The sequence below is a fragment of the Orbicella faveolata genome, unplaced genomic scaffold (assembly GCF_042242905.1).
Source record: "Orbicella faveolata isolate gen_17 unplaced genomic scaffold, um_ofav_v1 contig_15, whole genome shotgun sequence".
In the NCBI taxonomy this organism is placed as follows: Eukaryota; Metazoa; Cnidaria; class Anthozoa; order Scleractinia; family Merulinidae; genus Orbicella; species Orbicella faveolata.
The window spans coordinates 5,087,404-5,108,083 of record NW_028301542.1 but is presented as its reverse complement, the minus strand read 5'-3'; the positions used below and the strand labels follow the sequence as shown (position 1 = coordinate 5,108,083).

Below are 20,680 nucleotides of genomic sequence, written 5' to 3'. Positions count from 1 at the left end.
TTGCGAAAGTAGCATTGAAGACATTGACTTCAAAGAGATCATATTACAGACTGATTAGACAAGTAAATAATGTATCAGTTAACTCCATGTGTGCCTGTCCCCCCAGAGCAATAGTGGGGCATTTTGCCACAATGTCAATCCCGGGGATCGGGCATCAGCCTTGCACAGTTACCCTGGGGCATTTGACCATCTCCCTTTTTCATCTTCCATGTAGCCATAGTTAATGGATGGAAAATGGTTAGGAAATCTGGCAAAGTTCTTTGGGGGTTGACCCTGCACAAACCCTGCCAAAATACAAAAGGTGGTTATGTGTGTTCTTACAACTAACCAATAGAAGCATTGTGATTATATAATTCATGCATAGTCAATGAGCATATAACAACAGATGTCTAGGGTCAAGAACTCTACCCTCTTTTGGTGTTTACCGGCCTTCATAACCATTTTCTTCTATTGGCTATGATGCAGCATTGTCGCTTCTTTTAATGACCAGTTTATCGTCAAATACGGTAAGTTTCGTATTGAATGCGGCTAGATAGGACATAAATAAGACTCTTGATCCTACGGAATAACCTGTATTGTGCTTTTTCTTCACTATTAAAGTTAAAAAAGACCCTGCTAGGACTTTTAATTTGGCCTGAATTGGCTTAGATTGTATTGAAAGTAACATGCGAACATGAGAAAAAATAATTGAGCCACAACCTCGGGACATGTGAACAACTGGTTTGTTCCAGCCGTACGGCATTTCCAGGTTGTTTTCCAAAAAACTTTTTGTCCGGGGCTAGGCCCTTGGGGGTGGGGGCATGGGCACAGCTGAAATTTACTAATGCATTTCTCTTATGAGCGTAAGATTGAACACATCGACTTGGTCTAAACAGGCAATGGTGTTACGATTATGCGAACCTCTATTGTTATAATTCTCAAGTGAAAAAATAACTGTTATTGTCCATTGAAATACCTTATCACATTTCCATGTTTATGTTGAAGAGGAAAAGAAAAAAATAACCGCACCTTCCCTAATAAGCGCCCGCTCTTCAATTAGCACCCTCCCTAGAGTTACCAAAAGTATGAAATAAGCGCCCGGGTCACTAAAATCGAAGCATGAATTATTTGCTTCGCAGAAAAAGAGATTATATTATATCTTAGGAATTCTTAGTTTATATTTACATTTGTACCCATCATATCCACTCAGTTGACTTGATAATGACGTTAAGCGAACGTCGAAACGTCGTCGTTGTTTTTAAACCAAAATGGTTTTAAGTTTTCCATATTGTCGCAGTGTTTTATAGTTAAATATTTGCTGTTATGCAAATAATCAATCGTTTAATTGATGAACGATATGATATGAAAAAGAACGTATCATTGTTAACCTTTTCAGTTCAAAATGTTAATTCTTCTTACTGAGAGCCACACAGTTCTTTTAATGCCAATTCTGAGAGTTTTAAGGTAGATCAGGACAGTTTCAATTGGCTGATGATTTTCTCTTTTCGTATAACCTGCTTGCTTGATAATGTACTGGCATTCTGGTGAGAAGTTAGATCTTGATCACTCTCGGGATATAAAGGAGTTTTCAAGCAAACCAAAAAAGACGACTTTAATACTTTTTATTATATGGCTAACCCCTTGAGCGGGCAAGATGTTTAGTGGTTAGTTTAGTGGTTTGGGATGATAGTTTGCAATGATGTATTTTTAGTAAAATCGAAATTATCATGAAAACGATTAACAGATAAGCTCGATTGACAGTTGAAGAGATTTCCGATTTTTATGTGACGTTGTCATACTCAGAAATAAAACTTGATACTTACTTTATTGGCGACACCAACAAGGCGTCTCCATACAAAGCTCTATCTACAAATTTGAGAGAAGCATTTCTCGAATAACACAGGTATGAAGAAACAGGCAGACTTAAATCTTTGCGAGGTTGTATGTAAATCAATAATCTATCATATCTCAGATTCTTGACTTAATTTATTGAATGGCTAAAATCTTGATTGTTGATGGCATGACAATGAAAACCAGTAGTACGACTGTAGTTGCTTTGACTTTTTGTCTCTCCTACCCAGGCGGCCTCGCAACATCTGCAATTCTTGGCAATCTCGATCACAACAAATACTTGGGGAAGCTGATAACTTACTTAGACCCAGCTCTCCCGAGCGTATCGCGGAGTTACTTTGTTCGGTGCTGGCATGCAAGGACAGACGGCTCAGCTGCGTCCACATTCCACAGCAATTGTGATGGTAAGGGACCCACAGTGATCATCATTAGAGTTGGCCAATACATATTTGGAGGATACACGGACGTGTCTTGGCACAGTAAGTATCATAAGACCTAACTATCACCAGAAGCTTGATAAAAACTTGCTCTACTATCTTGTAATAGAGCCAAAAAAAACCCCGTCAATTTTAACTTTTGTTTAACCATTGGTCTTACTCTTTTCTTGTTTAAGAAATACCTGTACATGTACGTATTTCAGCTTTGGAACCGATATTAACACGGTTTTTGATGCTGCACGACCTTGCTGTTTCGCATAATCGACCTTAAATCGCATCCGTTGGCTTAATTCATAAGGAAAATCCTCTATTTCTCTGAAGATCTTTCGCAGCTACCCTGCGGCGAGCAGAGTCGCTTCGATCTTATTTGCAGCTAAAGATATCGTGATCGGTCGTCCACACACCCGCGTAAGGCTACGAGAACCCGATCTAGCGGCGATGAGTCGTGTAAAGCAGACTAGCTTTCGTCTTGGGCAAAATGTTTCGGTTTCAAGTTCCCAAGCTAGAGTGGCTCAATTCAGAATGAGTAAATCGATCAGAGCAATGCACTTCATGTAGTGCCAACAAAGAGACTTCTTTGTTTTTGTAACTGCTACGTAGTGCGAAAAGTCATTCGAGATTGAGATACAAAAGAAGTGAAAATTAAGAACGATTCACTTGGTTTTTCTCAATTTTCTGGAATTTTTCTTTCTGGATATTAGACGGCATTTGGAAATTAAGAAATTTAGCGACACTTAGGGAAAGGTCAAGCCAAGTAACGTTCTAATTACTATCTCATCAGTCTGCTCTGGTCTGCGCATCCAGAGGACTGCCTAAGCGAACAAACGAACGACCGAACTTTATTAACGTGTCTAAAAACATGTAGACAACTAACTTAATTGAACTTACCTTACCTTGAGGAAATGGCGAGGGCTTACCGTAGCACTTTCATTCTCTTTAGAAAGCTAGCGTAACGAGTTCAAATAGCGAGTTTTAGCAACCATAGCAGCACGGCCACGAACTGTCGATTGAAAAACGAATTTACGTTTTACCTACGAAACTCGGGTTAACTCAGTTTTACTTAAGGTTGACTCTCACTGACAGAGCTATCTCAAAACTGAATAATTCTGTGAGGTAGCGTTAATTTCGAATAAGAAATTTGAAAACTCATGTGGCTGTGTGGTTCACGTACGCGTTCTCCAGACTACCCTGATTTGGTCATTTCACGTTCTTATTTTGCAGAGAATGGCAAAGAAATGTTCCAAGATTTATAACGCACGTGCGCAGCAATTGCATTGCTAAACTTTGGCTACGTTTACGCAACCGCGGTTTCAAATCGACACGGTTATATCCTCTCAAAACCATATCAAAAAGTATACGGTTTCGAAGCTTTTACACGAAAACGATTTGTCCGCCTTTTTGGCATCTTTCCATCATTCCATCGTCGCCGTGTAAACGGAAGGAGTAACCGCATCGAAATGACGCGGAGGCGGCCTTACAAGCACTTTTTGTTTTTCTCAGGCTTCCAATAAGACAATGTTTAACCGGCAATGATGGTGACAGAACAAAACGTAAATACATCATATTCTACCAAATCTGAGTCCTGAATCAGAGTTAGGAGTCTTTTCCATAAGATGTCCTGTTGTAAACCACCGAAAGCTTGCAGAAAGATGATCTCTCTCAGTCAGTCTCCAGACTTCTCCCTTGCTTATCTGTCTTGCTCCAACTAAAACACTTTTTCAACTATAGAAAGAGTTTCCACCTAGAACGTCGCGATCCCATTTCACGCATTTGAAAATTCACGCTTCACCAAGGTATACCACGCTTAAAGCCCTTGCCAACAGATTCGATCCCTTCGCTTCCTATTTACTTGTTTTTATTTTTGTTGTTGTTTCTTCTGATCTAAAGATTACTTTATAATATATGGTAGCTTTATTTCTGTTTTCTTTTCAACCGAAATGCTTAGAATTGTTAAACTTTTGTTTTCATTTCAGGTTCTTGCAGTTGGTCCACAGCCAGTAAAGCTTTCCTGTTCTCGCTTTACAACAAAGATGGATATAATCCTGTCAAGCTGACTCAGTATCAAAATCAACAACACGCAATGTATCACTGCTCCAGCTACGGACCTACTTTTGGTAATGGCCTTGGCATCTACATATCGGACAACGCTTTGAGCAACTCAAACTCGTATACCAAGTGCGGCTATACATACTCCGTTCCTTCAGGATATTCAACTGGTAACTGTGGGTTTTTCACTGGAGGCTATTATTTCACTCCTACTGACATTGAAGTGTTCTACGAAACAGGTGATTAAAAACAGAACATGCTAACTCTCTTTTAACGTCTTAATGATTCGATTTAGCGCACTCTTTCTATAAGCACCGCCTTGCAACCCCCGAGGGGGGAGGGTGTACTCCTACAAAAATTGGGTGGGGGTGTGCGCCCCGCTTCCCAAAACCCTTACCCCATTTATGACCAAAATCCGCGATTTTCCCTACCCTATTTATGACCTGAAAAAGTAGCTTCCTCTAAAAAGCGTACCCAGTTCAAGACTAGAGTGAAACACCATACTCTATTTATCACCAAAATGGCTGAAAACCCTACCTTTTCAGGCCGCACATACCTATATAACCCATACAAGGGAGTCTTCTCCCCTCCCAATCCCCCCCGGGCTTACAACTAGCGCCCTCATTGCGAAAGTAGCATTGAAGACATTGACTTCAAAGAGATCATATTACAGACTGATTAGACAAGTAAATAATGTATCAGTTAACTCCATGTGTGCCTGTCCCCCCAGAGCAATAGTGGGGCATTTTGCCACAATGTCAATCCCGGGGATCGGGCATCAGCCTTGCACAGTTACCCTGGGGCATTTGACCATCTCCCTTTTTCATCTTCCATGTAGCCATAGTTAATGGATGGAAAATGGTTAGGAAATCTGGCAAAGTTCTTTGGGGGTTGACCCTGCACAAACCCTGCCAAAATACAAAAGGTGGTTATGTGTGTTCTTACAACTAACCAATAGAAGCATTGTGATTATATAATTCATGCATAGTCAATGAGCATATAACAACAGATGTCTAGGGTCAAGAACTCTACCCTCTTTTGGTGTTTACCCGCCTTCATAACCATTTTCTTCTATTGGCTATGATGCAGCATTGTCGCTTCTTTTAATGACCAGTTTATCGTCAAATACGGTAAGTTTCGTATTGAATGCGACTAGATAGGACATAAATAAGACTCTTGATCCTACGGAATAACCTATATTGTGCTTTTTCTTCACTATTAAAGTTAAAAAAGACCCTGCTAGGACTTTTAATTTGGCCTGAATTGGCTTAGATTGTATTGAAAGTAACATGAGAACACGAGAAAAAATAATTGAGCCACAACCTCGGGACATTTGAACAACTGGTTTGTTCCAGCCGTACGGCATTTCCAGGTTGTTTTCCAAAAAACTTTTTGTCCGGGGCTAGGCCCTTGGGGGTGGGGGCATGGGCACAGCTGAAATTTACTAATGCATTTCTCTTATGAGCGAAAGATTGAACGCATCGACTTGGTCTAAACAGGCAATGGTGTTACGATTATGCGAACCTCTATTGTTATAATTCTCAAGTGAAAAAATAACTGTTATTGCCCATTGAAATACCTTATCACATTTCCATGTTTATGTTGAAGAGGAAAAGAAAAAAATAACCGCACCTTCCCTAATAAGCGCCCGCTCTTCAATTAGCACCCTCCCTAGAGTTACCAAAAGTATGAAATAAGCGCCCGGGTCACTAAAATCGAAGCATGAATTATTTGCTTCGTAGAAGAAGAGATTATATTATATCTTAGGAATTCTTAGTTTATATTTACATTTGTACCCATTTTATCCACTCAGTTGACTTGATAATGACGTTAAGCGAACGTCGAAACGTTGTTTTTAAACCAAAATGGTTTTAAGTTTTCCATATTGTCGCAGTGTTTTATAGTCAAATATTTGCTGTTATGCAAATAATCAATCGTTTAATTGATGAACGATATGATATGAAAAAGAACATATCATTGTTAACCTTTTCAGTTCAAAATGTTAATTCTTCTTACTGAGAGCCACACAGTTCTTTTAATGCCAATTCTGAGAGTTTTAAGGTAGATCAGGACAATTTCACTTGGATGATGATTTTCTCTTTTCTCATAACCTGTTTGCTTGATAATGTACTGGCATTCTGATGAGAAATTAGATCTTGATCACTCTCAGGATATAAAGGAGATTTTACGTAAACCAAAAAAGACGACTTTAATAATCTTTATTTAGTAAAATCGAAATTATCATGAAAACGATTAACAGATAAGCTCGATTGACAGTTGAGAGATTTTTATGTAACGTTGTCAAACTCAGAAATAAAAATTGATGTTTACTTTATTGGCGACACCAACATGGCGTCTCCATACAAAGCTCTATCTACAAATTTGAGAGAAGCATTTCTCGAATAACACAGGTATGAAGAAACATACAGACCTAAATCTTTGCGAAGTTGTATATAAATCAATAATCTATTATATCTCAGATTCTTGACTCAATTTACTGAATGATTAAAATCTTGATTGTTGATGACATGACAGTGAAAACCAGCAGTACGACTGCAGTTGCTTTGACCTTTTGTCTCTCGTACCCAGGCGGCCTCGCAACATCTGCAATTCTTGGCAACCTCGATCACAACAAATACTTGGGGAAGCTGATAACTTACTTAGACCCAGCTCTCCCGAGCGTATCCCGGAGTTACTTTGTGCGGTGCTGGCATGCAAGGACAGACGGCTCAGCTGCGTCCACATTCCACAACAACTGTGATGGAAAGGGACCCACAGTGACCATCATTAGAGTTGGCCAATACATATTTGGTGGATACACCGACGTGTCTTGGCACAGTAAGTATCTTAAGAACTAACTATCACCAGGAGCAGAGCTTGATAAAAACGTCCTTTATTATCTCAGTAAAAGGACAAAAAAAATCAATTTTTGTTCTTTTGTTTAACCATTGGTCTTAGTCTTTTCTTGTTTAAGAAATACAAGTACTTATTTCAGCTTTGGAACCGATATTAACACGGTTTTTGATGTTACGCGAACTTGCTGTTTTGCATAATCGACCTCAAATCGCATCCGATGGCGGGCTTAATTGATAAGAAAAATCCTCGATTTCTTTGAAGATCTTTCGCAGCTACCCTGCGAGCAGATTCGCTTCGACCTCATTCGCAGCTCAAAGTATTGTGACTGGTTGTCCAAACACCCGCGTAGGACTGCGAGAACTTAATCTAGCGGCGCCGACTCGCATAAAGCAGACTAGCTTTCGTCTTGAGCAAACTTTTTAAAAAAAAAAAACCTAAACTTTATCGGTTTCAATTAGGCGACTAGGAGTTCACAAGCTAGAGTGGCTCAATTCAGAGGGTGACAAAGGGTTCTTGATCGCCCCAAAATTATCAGCGTGACCCGTAAATTGGAGCAAATTAGCCTCGTGACCCTGGAGAGGACATCATAACGTGATGCGTGATTTGCTATTTTACAAGCAAGTGATGCGTAATTTGCCAATTAGATTTCCGTGATAAGTGAACGTTCTTTGAACTACAACTGATACCATTCATTCAAAGTAAACAGTAAATAGAACCTTAAAGAGATCAATAAATCGTGGGCCTCTGATGTTTTTGATCTTCGTGGATCTTCATGGTACTATAGGTCCAAACAATTGTGACAGAATAAGAATAAGTCAATTGAAAACAGTTAAACTTTGTACCAAGACTATGAGCTTAAGAGTTATTTTTGTCCATTTTGTCGACCGATCATTTTTGGCAGTGCATCAGACCATATCGGAAAACGGCTATCAATCAATCAATCACTCACTCAATCAAGAAATCTCTCACTCACTCGATCAATCAATCATCGTATGAAAGGTCTGAAAGAATGTCGTCTCAAACCCGGGGGGTCCCAAACGGCTGAAACGATAAGAGGCGTTAGAGTTTGGTGTCATTTTATGCCGCTCGAGAAGACAGTGATAGACTACACAAGGAAAAAGTTTGTGAACCACTTAATGAAGGTCGTCGTAAAGACCTAACTGAATTCAAAAGCCACGTTATGTCATCCACAGACATAAAAACGTTGACGTACGGAACAGGATTTACAGGGGTAAAGCTTTGACACAAATATTGCCTGTAAATCAAAGAATGGCAAAGGTGGCGTAGACGTCTTCTCAATTCGTATACAAGGTCTCTGTCTCTGTGGACACGCTCCCGATTGTGTTATAGAGGAAGGAATGAAACAGGTGGGCGCAATTAGCCCGCCTGTTTGGAGAGGGAAAAATCCTACACCGCAAAATTGGCGATGTACTTACTTTTTTTTTACGTGACGCGTGATTGGTGAAAATAAAAAACAAAACTCCGTAATGCGTGATTTAAAAGAAAAATTCATCGTGATGCGTGATTGGTACCCTCCCCCCCCCCCCCCCCCCCGCTCTTTACCACCCTCAATTCAGAATGAGTAAATCGATCGGAGCAATGCCCTTCGTGTACTGCCGACAAAGAGACTTCCTTGTAGTGCGCAACGTCATTTGAGATTGAGATACAAAAGAAGTGAAAATAAGGAACTATCTTACCAGTCCACTTTGGTCGTACGCATCCGGAGGACTGACTGAGCGAACGAACTCTACGAACATAGGAACGTATGAAAGAACGAACGGACGAACGAAAGAACGGGGGAGAGAACAAACGAACGAACAAACGAACAGACGGATGGACGAACGGATGGACAGACGGACGAAGGGACAAAGGGGCGGACGGACGAAGGCAGGAAGAGACGAAAGGACGAACGGGCGAACGGGCGAACGGACGTACGAAAGTGCGCACGAATTAAACGAATGAGCAATAGAACAAGCGAACGAACGAAAAAACTTTATCTAAGTGTCTGAAAGCATTAAGCAGGGGGAGAACACTCTACTAACAAGGGAAACGTAATTTATTTGGACTTACGTTATGGAACTACTGACGACTTATATTACCATTGCATATCCATTCTGGTTTGGCAACCACAACAGTACGGCCTCGAACGTCGATTGAAAAATGAATTTTCCAGTTTCATGTATGCTTGTCTCATACTGTCAACAATTATGCTAGACAGCATTAAGTTCGAAAATAATGTGGCTGTGCGGTTCGTTTCCCAGACCACGCTGAACTTGGTCACTAAGCATTTAATGACTGGCCCCGCGGGAAACAATGAGTTTTGTATCCCCAAGACCCTCAATGTTCCCTGAGGCGAAGCCGAGGAGAACATTGTGGTCGAGGGGAAACAGAACTCACCGTTTCCCGCGGGGCTAGTCATGAAGTGTCTTGTATACCTCCCAACTCAAAATAAGAAAAAAACAACAACAACAACAAAAATTGTTTGCCTGACGTCGGCTGGCACATAAATTTGGCGGAGTTACAAAGAGCACAGCCTGATCATGCGTGAGTCGAAAGTTCAAGTTGTTGTTTCCCCAGGGAGTTAGTGAGTTTTGTTCGCCCTAGGGAGTTACAAAGTTTTGTTCGCCCCAGAGGAGTTAGTGAGTTTTGACCCACCGCACGTGACACGTTTTCCTCCAATCGGAAAACGTATTTCGGTTGGGAGGTATAGCATTTCACGTTGCTGTTTCAATCTTCCAATAACATGCTTATCCATGACGCTGACAGAACAAAACTTAGTTGCATCATATTCTACTAAGTCTGTGTCGTGAATCTGAGTTGGGAGTATTTTCCAGAAGAAATCCTGTTGTAAACCACCGAAAGCTTCCAGAGAGACGATCTCTCTCTGTCAGTCTCCAGACTTCTCCCTTGCTTATCTTCTTGCTCCAACTAAAACACTTTTTCGACTATAGAAAGAGTTTCCACCTAAAACGTCGCGATCTCATTTCAGCCATTTGAAAATTCAGTCGTCACCAAGGCATATCACGCTTAACGCCCTTGCCAACAGATCCGATCCTCTCGCTGCCTACTTATTTTGTTTTTTTTTATTGTTGCTTCTTCTCTTCTCAAGATTACTTTATTGGTAGCTTCACTTCTGTTTTTCTTTTCAGCCGAAATGTTTAGAATTGTTAAACTTTTGTTTTCATTTCAGGTTCTTGCCGTTGGTCCACAGCCAGTAAAGCTTTCCTGTTCTCGCTTTACAACAATGATGGATATAATCCTGTCAAGCTGACTCAGTATCAAAATCAGCATCTCGCAATGTATCGCTGCTCCAGCTACGGACCCACTTTTGGTAATCATGACATCTACATATCGGACAACGCTTTGAGCAACTCAAATTCGTATACACGGTGCGGCTATACATACTCCGTTCCTTCAGGATATTCAACTGGTAACTGTGGATTTTTCACTGGAGGCAATGGGTTCACTCCTACTGACATTGAGGTGTTCTACGAAATAGGTGATTAAAAACAGAACATGCTAACTCTCTTTAATGCCGTAATGATTCGATTTAGCGCACTCTTTCTGTAAGCGACGCCTTACAACCCAGAAAAATTGGGTGGGGGTGTGCGGCCCGCTTTCCAAACTTCTTACCCTATTCATGACCAAAATACGCGATTTTCCCATCCTATTTATGACCTGAAAAAGTAGCTTCTTCTAAAAAGACTACCCAATTCAAGACTAGAGCGCAAACACCATACCCTATTTATGACTATAACGGCTGAAAACCCTACCCTTTCAGGCCGCACATACCGATATAGCCCATGTAAGGGAGTCTCTCCCCCCCCCCCCCCCCTCCCCGGGCTTACAACAAGCGCCCTCATTGCAAAAGTGACATTGAAGACATTGACGACATTGACATCAAAGAGATGATAATAAAGACTGATTAGACAAGTAAATAATGTATCAGTCAATTCCATGTGTAGCCAATCCCACGGGCAATAGTGGGGCATTTTGCCACAATGTTAATCCCGGAGGTCGGGCATCAGCCTTGCTCAATTACCCTGAGGCATTTGACCATCTTCCTTTTTCATCTTACATGCAGCCATAGTTAATGGAGGGAAAATGGATAGGAAACCTGGCAAAGTTCTTTGAGGGCTGACGCAGCACAAAACCTGCCAAAATACAAAAGGTGGTTATGTGTGCTCATACAATTAACCAATAGCAGCAAGTAGCAGCATTGCGATTATCTAAATCAAGCATAGTCAATGAGCATAAAACAACAGATGTCCTGGGTCAAGGACCTTGAAACATAAATCTTAGCCTGTGTTTTTTTTTTTTTTTTTTTTTCCTTTTTCAATGTTTACCGGCCTTCATAACCATTTCCTTTTATTGGCTGTGATGCAGCATTGTCGCTTCTTTTAATGACCAGTTTATCGGCAAATACGGCAAGTTTCGTAATGAATGACATATAGGACATAAAGAAGACTCTAGATCCTACGGAATAACCTATATTGTTTTTTTCTTCACTATTTAAGTTTAAAAAAACATTGCTAGGACTTTTAATTTGGCCTGAATTGGCTTAGATTCTATTGAAAGTAACATGAGAAACGAAAAAAAAATTGAGCCACAATCCCGAGGCATTTGAACAACTGGTTTGTTCCAGCCGTACGGCATTTCCAGGATGTTTTCAAAAAAACCTTATTCCCGGGGGTAGGCCTGTTGGGGAAGGGAGCATGGGCATAGCTGGAATTGACTAATGCAGTTCGCTCTTGAGCGTAAGATTTAACGCATCAACTTGGTCTAAACAGGCAAATGGTGTTATGATTATGCGAACCTCTATTGTTACAATTCTCAAGTGAAAAACTAACTGTTATTGTCCATTGAAATGCCTTATCACATTTCTATGTTTATGTTGAAGAGAAAAAGAAAGAATTAAGTGCGCCGTCCCCAATAAGCGCCCGCTCTTCAATTAGCACCCTCCCTTGAGTTACCAAAAGCATGAAATAAGCGCCCGGGTCACTAGAATGGAAGCATGAATTATTTGCTCCGTAGAAGAAGAGATTATATTATATATATTTTAGCACTTTTTAGAATCTTTGTATCATGTTTTCTTTGCATTCGTGTCTCTTCGGAATTCTTAGTTTATATTTACATCTGTACCCATTTTATTCACTCAGTTGACTTGATAATGACGTTGAGCGAACGTCGAAACGTCGTTGTTGTTTTTAAACCAAAATGGTTTTACCTTTTCCATATTGTCGCAGTGTTTTATAGTTAAATATTTGCTTTTATGCAAATAATCAATCGTTTAACTGATGAACGATTTATGAAAAAGAACATATCACTGTTAACCTTTTCAGTTCAAAATGTTAATTCTTCTTACTCAGAGCCACACAGTTCTTTTAATGCCAATTCTGAGAGTTTGAAGGTAGATCAGGAGAGTTTCACTTGGATAATAATTTTCTGTTTTCTTATAACCCGTTTCCTTGATAATGTACTGGCATTAGATCTTGATCACTCTCAAGATATAAAGAAGATTTTAAGCAAACCAAAAAAGACGACTTTAATACTTTTTATTATATGGCTAACTCCTTGAGCGAGCAAGATTAACAACATCCTGCGCTCTGATTGGTTACCCGAGCGGGCAAGATGGTGCTATCTTCCTCAAGGACTGTGAAGGTCGATTGGCTTGGCTTAAACGGGCTTTGAATCAGTTTTTTTGCCGACCATTACTTTCCGTGGTCAAATGGATGAAAAATTTACATCATTTAGTGGTTTGGGGTAATTGCTTGCCATGATGTATTTTTAGTAAAATCGATATTATCATAAAAACGCGGATTAACAGATAAGCTCGATTTCATAGGGAAACTGAAAAAGACAGTTGAAGAGATTGCCGATTTTTGTGTGACGTTGTCGTAATCAGAAATTATAAAAACTGATAGTTACTTTATTGGCGACACCAACATGGCGTCTCCACACAAAGCTCTATCTGCAAATTTGAGAGAAATATTTCTCGAATAACACAGGGATGAAGAAACATACAGATCTAAATCTTTGCGAGGTTGTATATTTAAGCAATAGACCACAAGTTTTTGTGGTTTATAAATCAATAATCTATCATATCCCAGATTCTTGACTTAATTTATTGAATGGTTAAAATCTTTATTATTGATGGCATTACAGTGAAAACCAGCAGTACGACTGCAGTTGCTTTGACCTTTTGTCTCTCGTACCCAGGCGGCCTCGCAACATCTGCAATTCTTGGCAACCTCGATCACAACAAATACTTGGGGAAGCTGATAACTTACTTAGACCCAGCTCTCCCGAGCGTATCCCGGAGTTACTTTGTGCGGTGCTGGCATGCAAGGACAGACGGCTCAGCTGCGTCCACATTCCACAACAACTGTGATGGAAAGGGACCCACAGTGACCATCATTAGAGTTGGCCAATACATATTTGGTGGATACACCGATGTGTCTTGGCACAGTAAGTATCTTAAGAACTAACTATCACCAGGAGCAGAGCTTGATAAAAACGTCCTTTATTATCTCAGTAAAAGAACAAAAAAACTCAATTTTTGTTCTTTTATTTAACCATTGGTCTTACTCTTTTCTTGTTTAAGAAATACAAGTACTTATTTCAGGTTTGGAACCGATATTAACACGGTTTTTGATTGTACGCGAACTTGCTGTTTCGCATAATCGACCTCAAATCGCATCCGATGGCGGGCTTAATTGATAAGAAAAATCCTCGATTTCTTTGAAGATCTTTCGCAGCTACCCTGCGAGCAGATTCGCTTCGACCTTATTCGCAGCTCAAAGTATTGTGACTGGTTGTCCAAACACCCGCGTAGGACTGCGAGAACTTAATCTAGCGGCGCCGACTCGCATAAAGCAGACTAGCTTTCGTCTTGAGCAAACTTTTTAAAAAAAAAAAAACCTAAACTTTATCGGTTTCAATTAGGCGACTAGGAGTTCACAAGCTAGAGTGGCTCAATTCAGAGGGTGACAAAGGGTTCTTGATCGCCCCAAAATTATCAGCGTGACCCGTAAATTGGAGCAAATTAGCCTCGTGACCCTGGAGAGGACATCATAACGTGATGCGTGATTTGCTATTTTACAAGCAAGTGATGCGTAATTTGCCAATTAGATTTCCGTGATAAGTGAACGTTCTTTGAACTACAACTGATACCATTCATTCAAAGTAAACAGTAAATAGAACCTTAAAGAGATCAATAAATCGTGGGCCTCTGATGTCTTTGATCTTCGTGGATCTTCATGGTACTATAGGTCCAAACAATTGTGACAGAATGAGAATAAGTCAATTGAAAACAGTTAAACTTTGTACCAAGACTATGAGCTTAAGAGTTATTTTTGTCCATTTTGTCGACCGATCATTTTTGGCAGTGCATCAGACCATATCGGAAAACGGCAATCAATCAATCAATCAATCAATCACTCACTCACTCAATCAAGAAATCACTCAATCAAGAAATCACTCACTCACTCGATCAATCAATCATCGTATGAAAGGTCTGAAAGAATGTCGTCTCAAACCCGGGGGGTCCCAAACGGCTGAAAAGAAAAGAGGCGTTAGAGTTTGGTGTCATTTTATGCCGCTCGAGAAGACAGTGATAGGCTGCACAAGGAAAAAGTTTGTGAACCACTTAATGAAGGTCGTCGTAAAGACCTAACTGAATTCAAAAGCCACGTTATGTCATCCACAGACATAAAAACGTTGACGTACGGAAGAGGATTTACAGGGGTAAAGCTTTGACACAAATACTGCCTGTAAATCAAAGAATGGCAAAGGGGGCGTAGACGTCTTCTCAATTCGTATACAAGGTCTCTGTCAACTTAGCCTGTGAACAGGCTCCCGATTGTGTTATAGAGGAAGGAATGAAACAGGTGGGCGCAATTAGCCCGCCTGTTTGGAGAGGGAAAAATCCCACACCGCAAAATTGGCGATTTACTTACTTTTTTTTTACGTGACGCGTGATTGGTGAAAAAAAAAAACAAAACTCCGTAATGCGTGATTTAAAAGAAAAATTCATCGTGATGCGTGATTGGTACCCCCCCCCCCCCCCCCCTCTTTACCACCCTCAATTCAGGATGAGTAAATCGATCGGAGCAATGCCCTTCATGTACTGCCGACAAGGAGACTTCCTTGTAGTGTGCAACGTCATTTGAGATTGAGATACAAAAGAAGTGAAAATAAGGAACTATCTTACCAGTCCACTTTGGTCGTATGCATCCGGAGGACTGACTGAGCGAACGAACTCTACGAACATAGGAACGTATGAAAGAACGAACAAACGAACGAGAGAACGAAGGAGCGAACAAACGAACGAAGAAACGGACAGACGGATGGCAGGAAGAGATGAAAGGACGAACGGGCGAACGGACGTACGAAAGTGCGCACGAATTAAACGAATGAGCAATAGAACAAACGAACAAACGAAAAAACTTTATCTAAGTGTCTGAAAGCATTAAGCAGAGGGAGAACACTCTACTAACAAGGGAAACGTAATTTATTTGGACTTACGTTATGGAACTACTGACGACTTATATTACCATTGCATATCCATTCTGGTTTGGCAACCACAACAGTACGGCCTCGAACGTCGATTGAAAAATGAATTTTCCAGTTTCATGTATGCTTGTCTCATACTGTCAACAATTATGCTAGACAGCATTAAGTTCGAAAATAATGTGGCTGTGCGGTTCGTTTCCCAGACCACGCTGAACTTGGTCACTAAGCATTTAATGACTGGCCCCGCGGGAAACAATGAGTTTTGTATCCCCAAGACCCTCAATGTTCCCTGAGGCGAAGCCGAGGAGAACATTGTGGTCGAGGGGAAACAGAACTCACCGTTTCCCGCGGGGCTAGTCATGAAGTGTCTTGTATACCTCCCAACTCAAAATAAGAAAAAAACAACAACAACAACAAAAATTGTTTGCCTGACGTCGGCTGGCACATAAATTTGGCGGAGTTACAAGGAGCACAGCCTGATCATGCGTGAGTCGAAAGTTCAAGTTGTTGTTTCCCCAGGGAGTTAGTGAGTTTTGTTCGCCCTAGGGAGTTACAAAGTTTTGTTCGCCCCAGAGGAGTTAGTGAGTTTTGACCCACCGCACGTGACACGTTTTCCTCCAATCGGAAAACGTATTTCGGTTGGGAGGTATAGCATTTCACGTTGCTGTTTCAATCTTCCAATAACATGCTTATCCATGACGCTGACAGAACAAAACTTAGTTGCATCATATTCTACTAAGTCTGTGTCGTGAATCTGAGTTGGGAGTATTTTCCAGAAGAAATCCTGTTGTAAACCACCGAAAGCTTCCAGAGAGACGATCTCTCTCTGTCAGTCTCCAGACTTCTCCCTTGCTTATCTTCTTGCTCCAACTAAAACACTTTTTCGACTATAGAAAGAGTTTCCACCTAAAACGTCGCGATCTCATTTCAGCCATTTGAAAATTCAGTCGTCACCAAGGCATATCACGCTTAACGCCCTTGCCAACAGATCCGATCCTCTCGCTGCCTACTTATTTTGTTTTTTTTTATTGTTGCTTCTTCTCTTCTCAAGATTACTTTATTGGTAGCTTCACTTCTGTTTTTCTTTTCAGCCGAAATGTTTAGAATTGTTAAACTTTTGTTTTCATTTCAGGTTCTTGCCGTTGGTCCACAGCCAGTAAAGCTTTCCTGTTCTCGCTTTACAACAATGATGGATATAATCCTGTCAAGCTGACTCAGTATCAAAATCAGCATCTCGCAATGTATCGCTGCTCCAGCTACGGACCCACTTTTGGTAATCATGACATCTACATATCGGACAACGCTTTGAGCAACTCAAATTCGTATACACGGTGCGGCTATACATACTCCGTTCCTTCAGGATATTCAACTGGTAACTGTGGATTTTTCACTGGAGGCTATGGGTTCACTCCTACTGACATTGAGGTGTTCTACGAAATAGGTGATTAAAAACAGAACATGCTAACTCTCTTTAATGCCGTAATGATTCGATTTAGCGCACTCTTTCTGTAAGCGACGCCTTACAACCCAGAAAAATTGGGTGGGGGTGTGCGGCCCGCTTTCCAAACTTCTTACCCTATTCATGACCAAAATACGCGATTTTCCCATCCTATTTATGACCTGAAAAAGTAGCTTCTTCTAAAAAGACTACCCAATTCAAGACTAGAGCGCAAACACCATACCCTATTTATGACTATAACGGCTGAAAACCCTACCCTTTCAGGCCGCACATACCGATATAGCCCATGTAAGGGAGTCTCTCCCCCCCCCCCCCCCTCCCCGGGCTTACAACAAGCGCCCTCATTGCAAAAGTGACATTGAAGACATTGACGACATTGACATCAAAGAGATGATAATAAAGACTGATTAGACAAGTAAATAATGTATCAGTCAATTCCATGTGTAGCCAATCCCACGGGCAATAGTGGGGCATTTTGCCACAATGTTAATCCCGGAGGTCGGGCATCAGCCTTGCTCAATTACCCTGAGGCATTTGACCATCTTCCTTTTTCATCTTACATGCAGCCATAGTTAATGGAGGGAAAATGGATAGGAAACCTGGCAAAGTTCTTTGAGGGCTGACGCAGCACAAAACCTGCCAAAATACAAAAGGTGGTTATGTGTGCTCATACAATTAACCAATAGCAGCAAGTAGCAGCATTGCGATTATCTAAATCAAGCATAGTCAATGAGCATAAAACAACAGATGTCCTGGGTCAAGGACCTTGAAACATAAATCTTAGCCTGTGTTTTTTTTTTTTTTTTTTTTTCCTTTTTCAATGTTTACCGGCCTTCATAACCATTTCCTTTTATTGGCTGTGATGCAGCATTGTCGCTTCTTTTAATGACCAGTTTATCGGCAAATACGGCAAGTTTCGTAATGAATGACATATAGGACATAAAGAAGACTCTAGATCCTACGGAATAACCTATATTGTTTTTTTCTTCACTATTTAAGTTTAAAAAAACATTGCTAGGACTTTTAATTTGGCCTGAATTGGCTTAGATTCTATTGAAAGTAACATGAGAAACGAAAAAAAAATTGAGCCACAACCCCGAGGCATTTGAACAACTGGTTTGTTCCAGCCGTACGGCATTTCCAGGATGTTTTCAAAAAAACCTTATTCCCGGGGGTAGGCCTGTTGGGGAAGGGAGCATGGGCATAGCTGGAATTGACTAATGCAGTTCGCTCTTGAGCGTAAGATTTAACGCATCAACTTGGTCTAAACAGGCAAATGGTGTTATGATTATGCGAACCTCTATTGTTACAATTCTCAAGTGAAAAACTAACTGTTATTGTCCATTGAAATGCCTTATCACATTTCTATGTTTATGTTGAAGAGAAAAAGAAAGAATTAAGTGCGCCGTCCCCAATAAGCGCCCGCTCTTCAATTAGCACCCTCCCTTGAGTTACCAAAAGCATGAAATAAGCGCCCGGGTCACTAGAATGGAAGCATGAATTATTTGCTCCGTAGAAGAAGAGATTATATTATATATATTTTAGCACTTTTTAGAATCTTTGTATCATGTTTTCTTTGCATTCGTGTCTCTTCGGAATTCTTAGTTTATATTTACATCTGTACCCATTTTATTCACTCAGTTGACTTGATAATGACGTTGAGCGAACGTCGAAACGTCGTTGTTGTTTTTAAACCAAAATGGTTTTACCTTTTCCATATTGTCGCAGTGTTTTATAGTTAAATATTTGCTTTTATGCAAATAATCAATCGTTTAACTGATGAACGATTTATGAAAAAGAACATATCACTGTTAACCTTTTCAGTTCAAAATGTTAATTCTTCTTACTCAGAGCCACACAGTTCTTTTAATGCCAATTCTGAGAGTTTGAAGGTAGATCAGGAGAGTTTCACTTGGATAATAATTTTCTGTTTTCTTATAACCCGTTTCCTTGATAATGTACTGGCATTAGATCTTGATCACTCTCAAGATATAAAGAAGATTTTAAGCAAACCAAAAAAGACGACTTTAATACTTTTTATTACATGGCTAACTCCTTGAGCGAGCAAGATTAACAACATCCTGCGCTCTGATTGGTTACCCGAGCGGGCAAGATGGTGCTATCTTCCTCAAGGACTGTGAAGGTCGATTGGCTTGGCTTAAACGGGCTTTGAATCAGTTTTTTTGCCGACCATTACTTTCCGTGGTCAAATGGATGAAAAATTTACATCATTTAGTGGTTTGGGGTAATTGCTTGCCATGATGTATTTTTAGTAAAATCGATATTATCATAAAAACGCGGATTAACAGATAAGCTCGATTTCATAGGGAAACTGAAAAAGACAGTTGAAGAGATTGCCGATTTTTGTGTGACGTTGTCGTAATCAGAAATTATAAAAACTGATAGTTACTTTATTGGCGACACCAACATGGCGTCTCCACACAAAGCTCTATCTGCAAATTTGAGAGAAATATTTCTCGAATAACACAGGGATGAAGAAACATACAGATCTAAATCTTTGCGAGGTTGTATATTTAAGCAATAGACCACAAGTTTTTGTGGTTTATAAATCAATAATCTATCATATCCCAGATTCTTGACTTAATTTATTGAATGGTTAAAATCTTTATTATTGATGGCATTACAGTGAAAACCAGCAGTACGACTGCAGTTGCTTTGACCTTTTGTCTCTCGTACCCAGGCGGCCTCGCAACATCTGCAATTCTTGGCAACCTCGATCACAACAAATACTTGGGGAAGCTGATAACTTACTTAGACCCAGCTCTCCCGAGCGTATCCCGGAGTTACTTTGTGCGGTGCTGGCATGCAAGGACAGACGGCTCAGCTGCGTCCACATTCCACAGCAACTGTGATGGAAAGGGACCCACAGTGACCATCATTAGAGTTGGCCAATACATATTTGGTGGATACACCGACGTGTCTTGGCACAGTAAGTATCTTAAGAACTAACTATCACCAGGAGCAGAGCTTGATAAAAACGTCCTTTATTATCTCAGTAAAAGAACAAAAAAACTCAATTTTTGTTCTTTTATTTAACCATTGGTCTTACTCTTTTCTTGTTTAAGAAATACAAGTATTTATTTCAGGTTTGGAACCGATATTAACACGGTTTTTGATTGTACGCGAACTTGCTGTTTCGCATAATCGACCTCAAATCGCATCCGATGGCGGGCTTAATTGATAAGAAAAATCCTCGATTTCTTTGAAGATCTTTCGCAGCTACCCTGCGAGCAGATTCGCTTCGACCTTATTCGCAGCTCAAAGTATTGTGACTGGTTGTCCAAACACCCGCGTAGGACTGCGAGAACTTAATCTAGCGGCGCCGACTCGCATAAAGCAGACTAGCTTTCGTCTTGAGCAAACTTTTTAAAAAAAAAAAACCTAAACTTTATCGGTTTCAATTAGGCGACTAGGAGTTCACAAGCTAGAGTGGCTCAATTCAGAGGGTGACAAAGGGTTCTTGATCGCCCCAAAATTATCAGCGTGACCCGTAAATTGGAGCAAATTAGCCTCGTGA

General features: G+C 40.5%; 2 protein-coding genes across 2 annotated transcripts; both read left to right on the top strand.

Moving 5' to 3' along the window:
- Positions 1-1,972: 1,972 nt before the first annotated feature.
- On the top strand, positions 1,973-4,574 carry LOC149113221 (uncharacterized). The gene is made up of 2 exons (XM_089288106.1): positions 1,973-2,309; positions 4,241-4,574. Exons 1-2 carry the CDS (start codon positions 1,973-1,975, stop codon positions 4,558-4,560), a joined length of 657 nt encoding a protein of 218 aa, XP_089144232.1. The 3' UTR covers positions 4,561-4,574.
- Positions 4,575-10,243: 5,669 nt separating this feature from the next.
- On the top strand, positions 10,244-20,175 carry LOC149113220 (uncharacterized). The gene is made up of 4 exons (XM_089288103.1): positions 10,244-10,668; positions 13,389-13,637; positions 16,816-17,124; positions 19,844-20,175. Exons 1-4 carry the CDS (start codon positions 10,467-10,469, stop codon positions 20,110-20,112), a joined length of 1,029 nt encoding a protein of 342 aa, XP_089144229.1. The 5' UTR covers positions 10,244-10,466; the 3' UTR covers positions 20,113-20,175.
- The last annotated feature ends 505 nt before the right edge of the window (positions 20,176-20,680 follow it).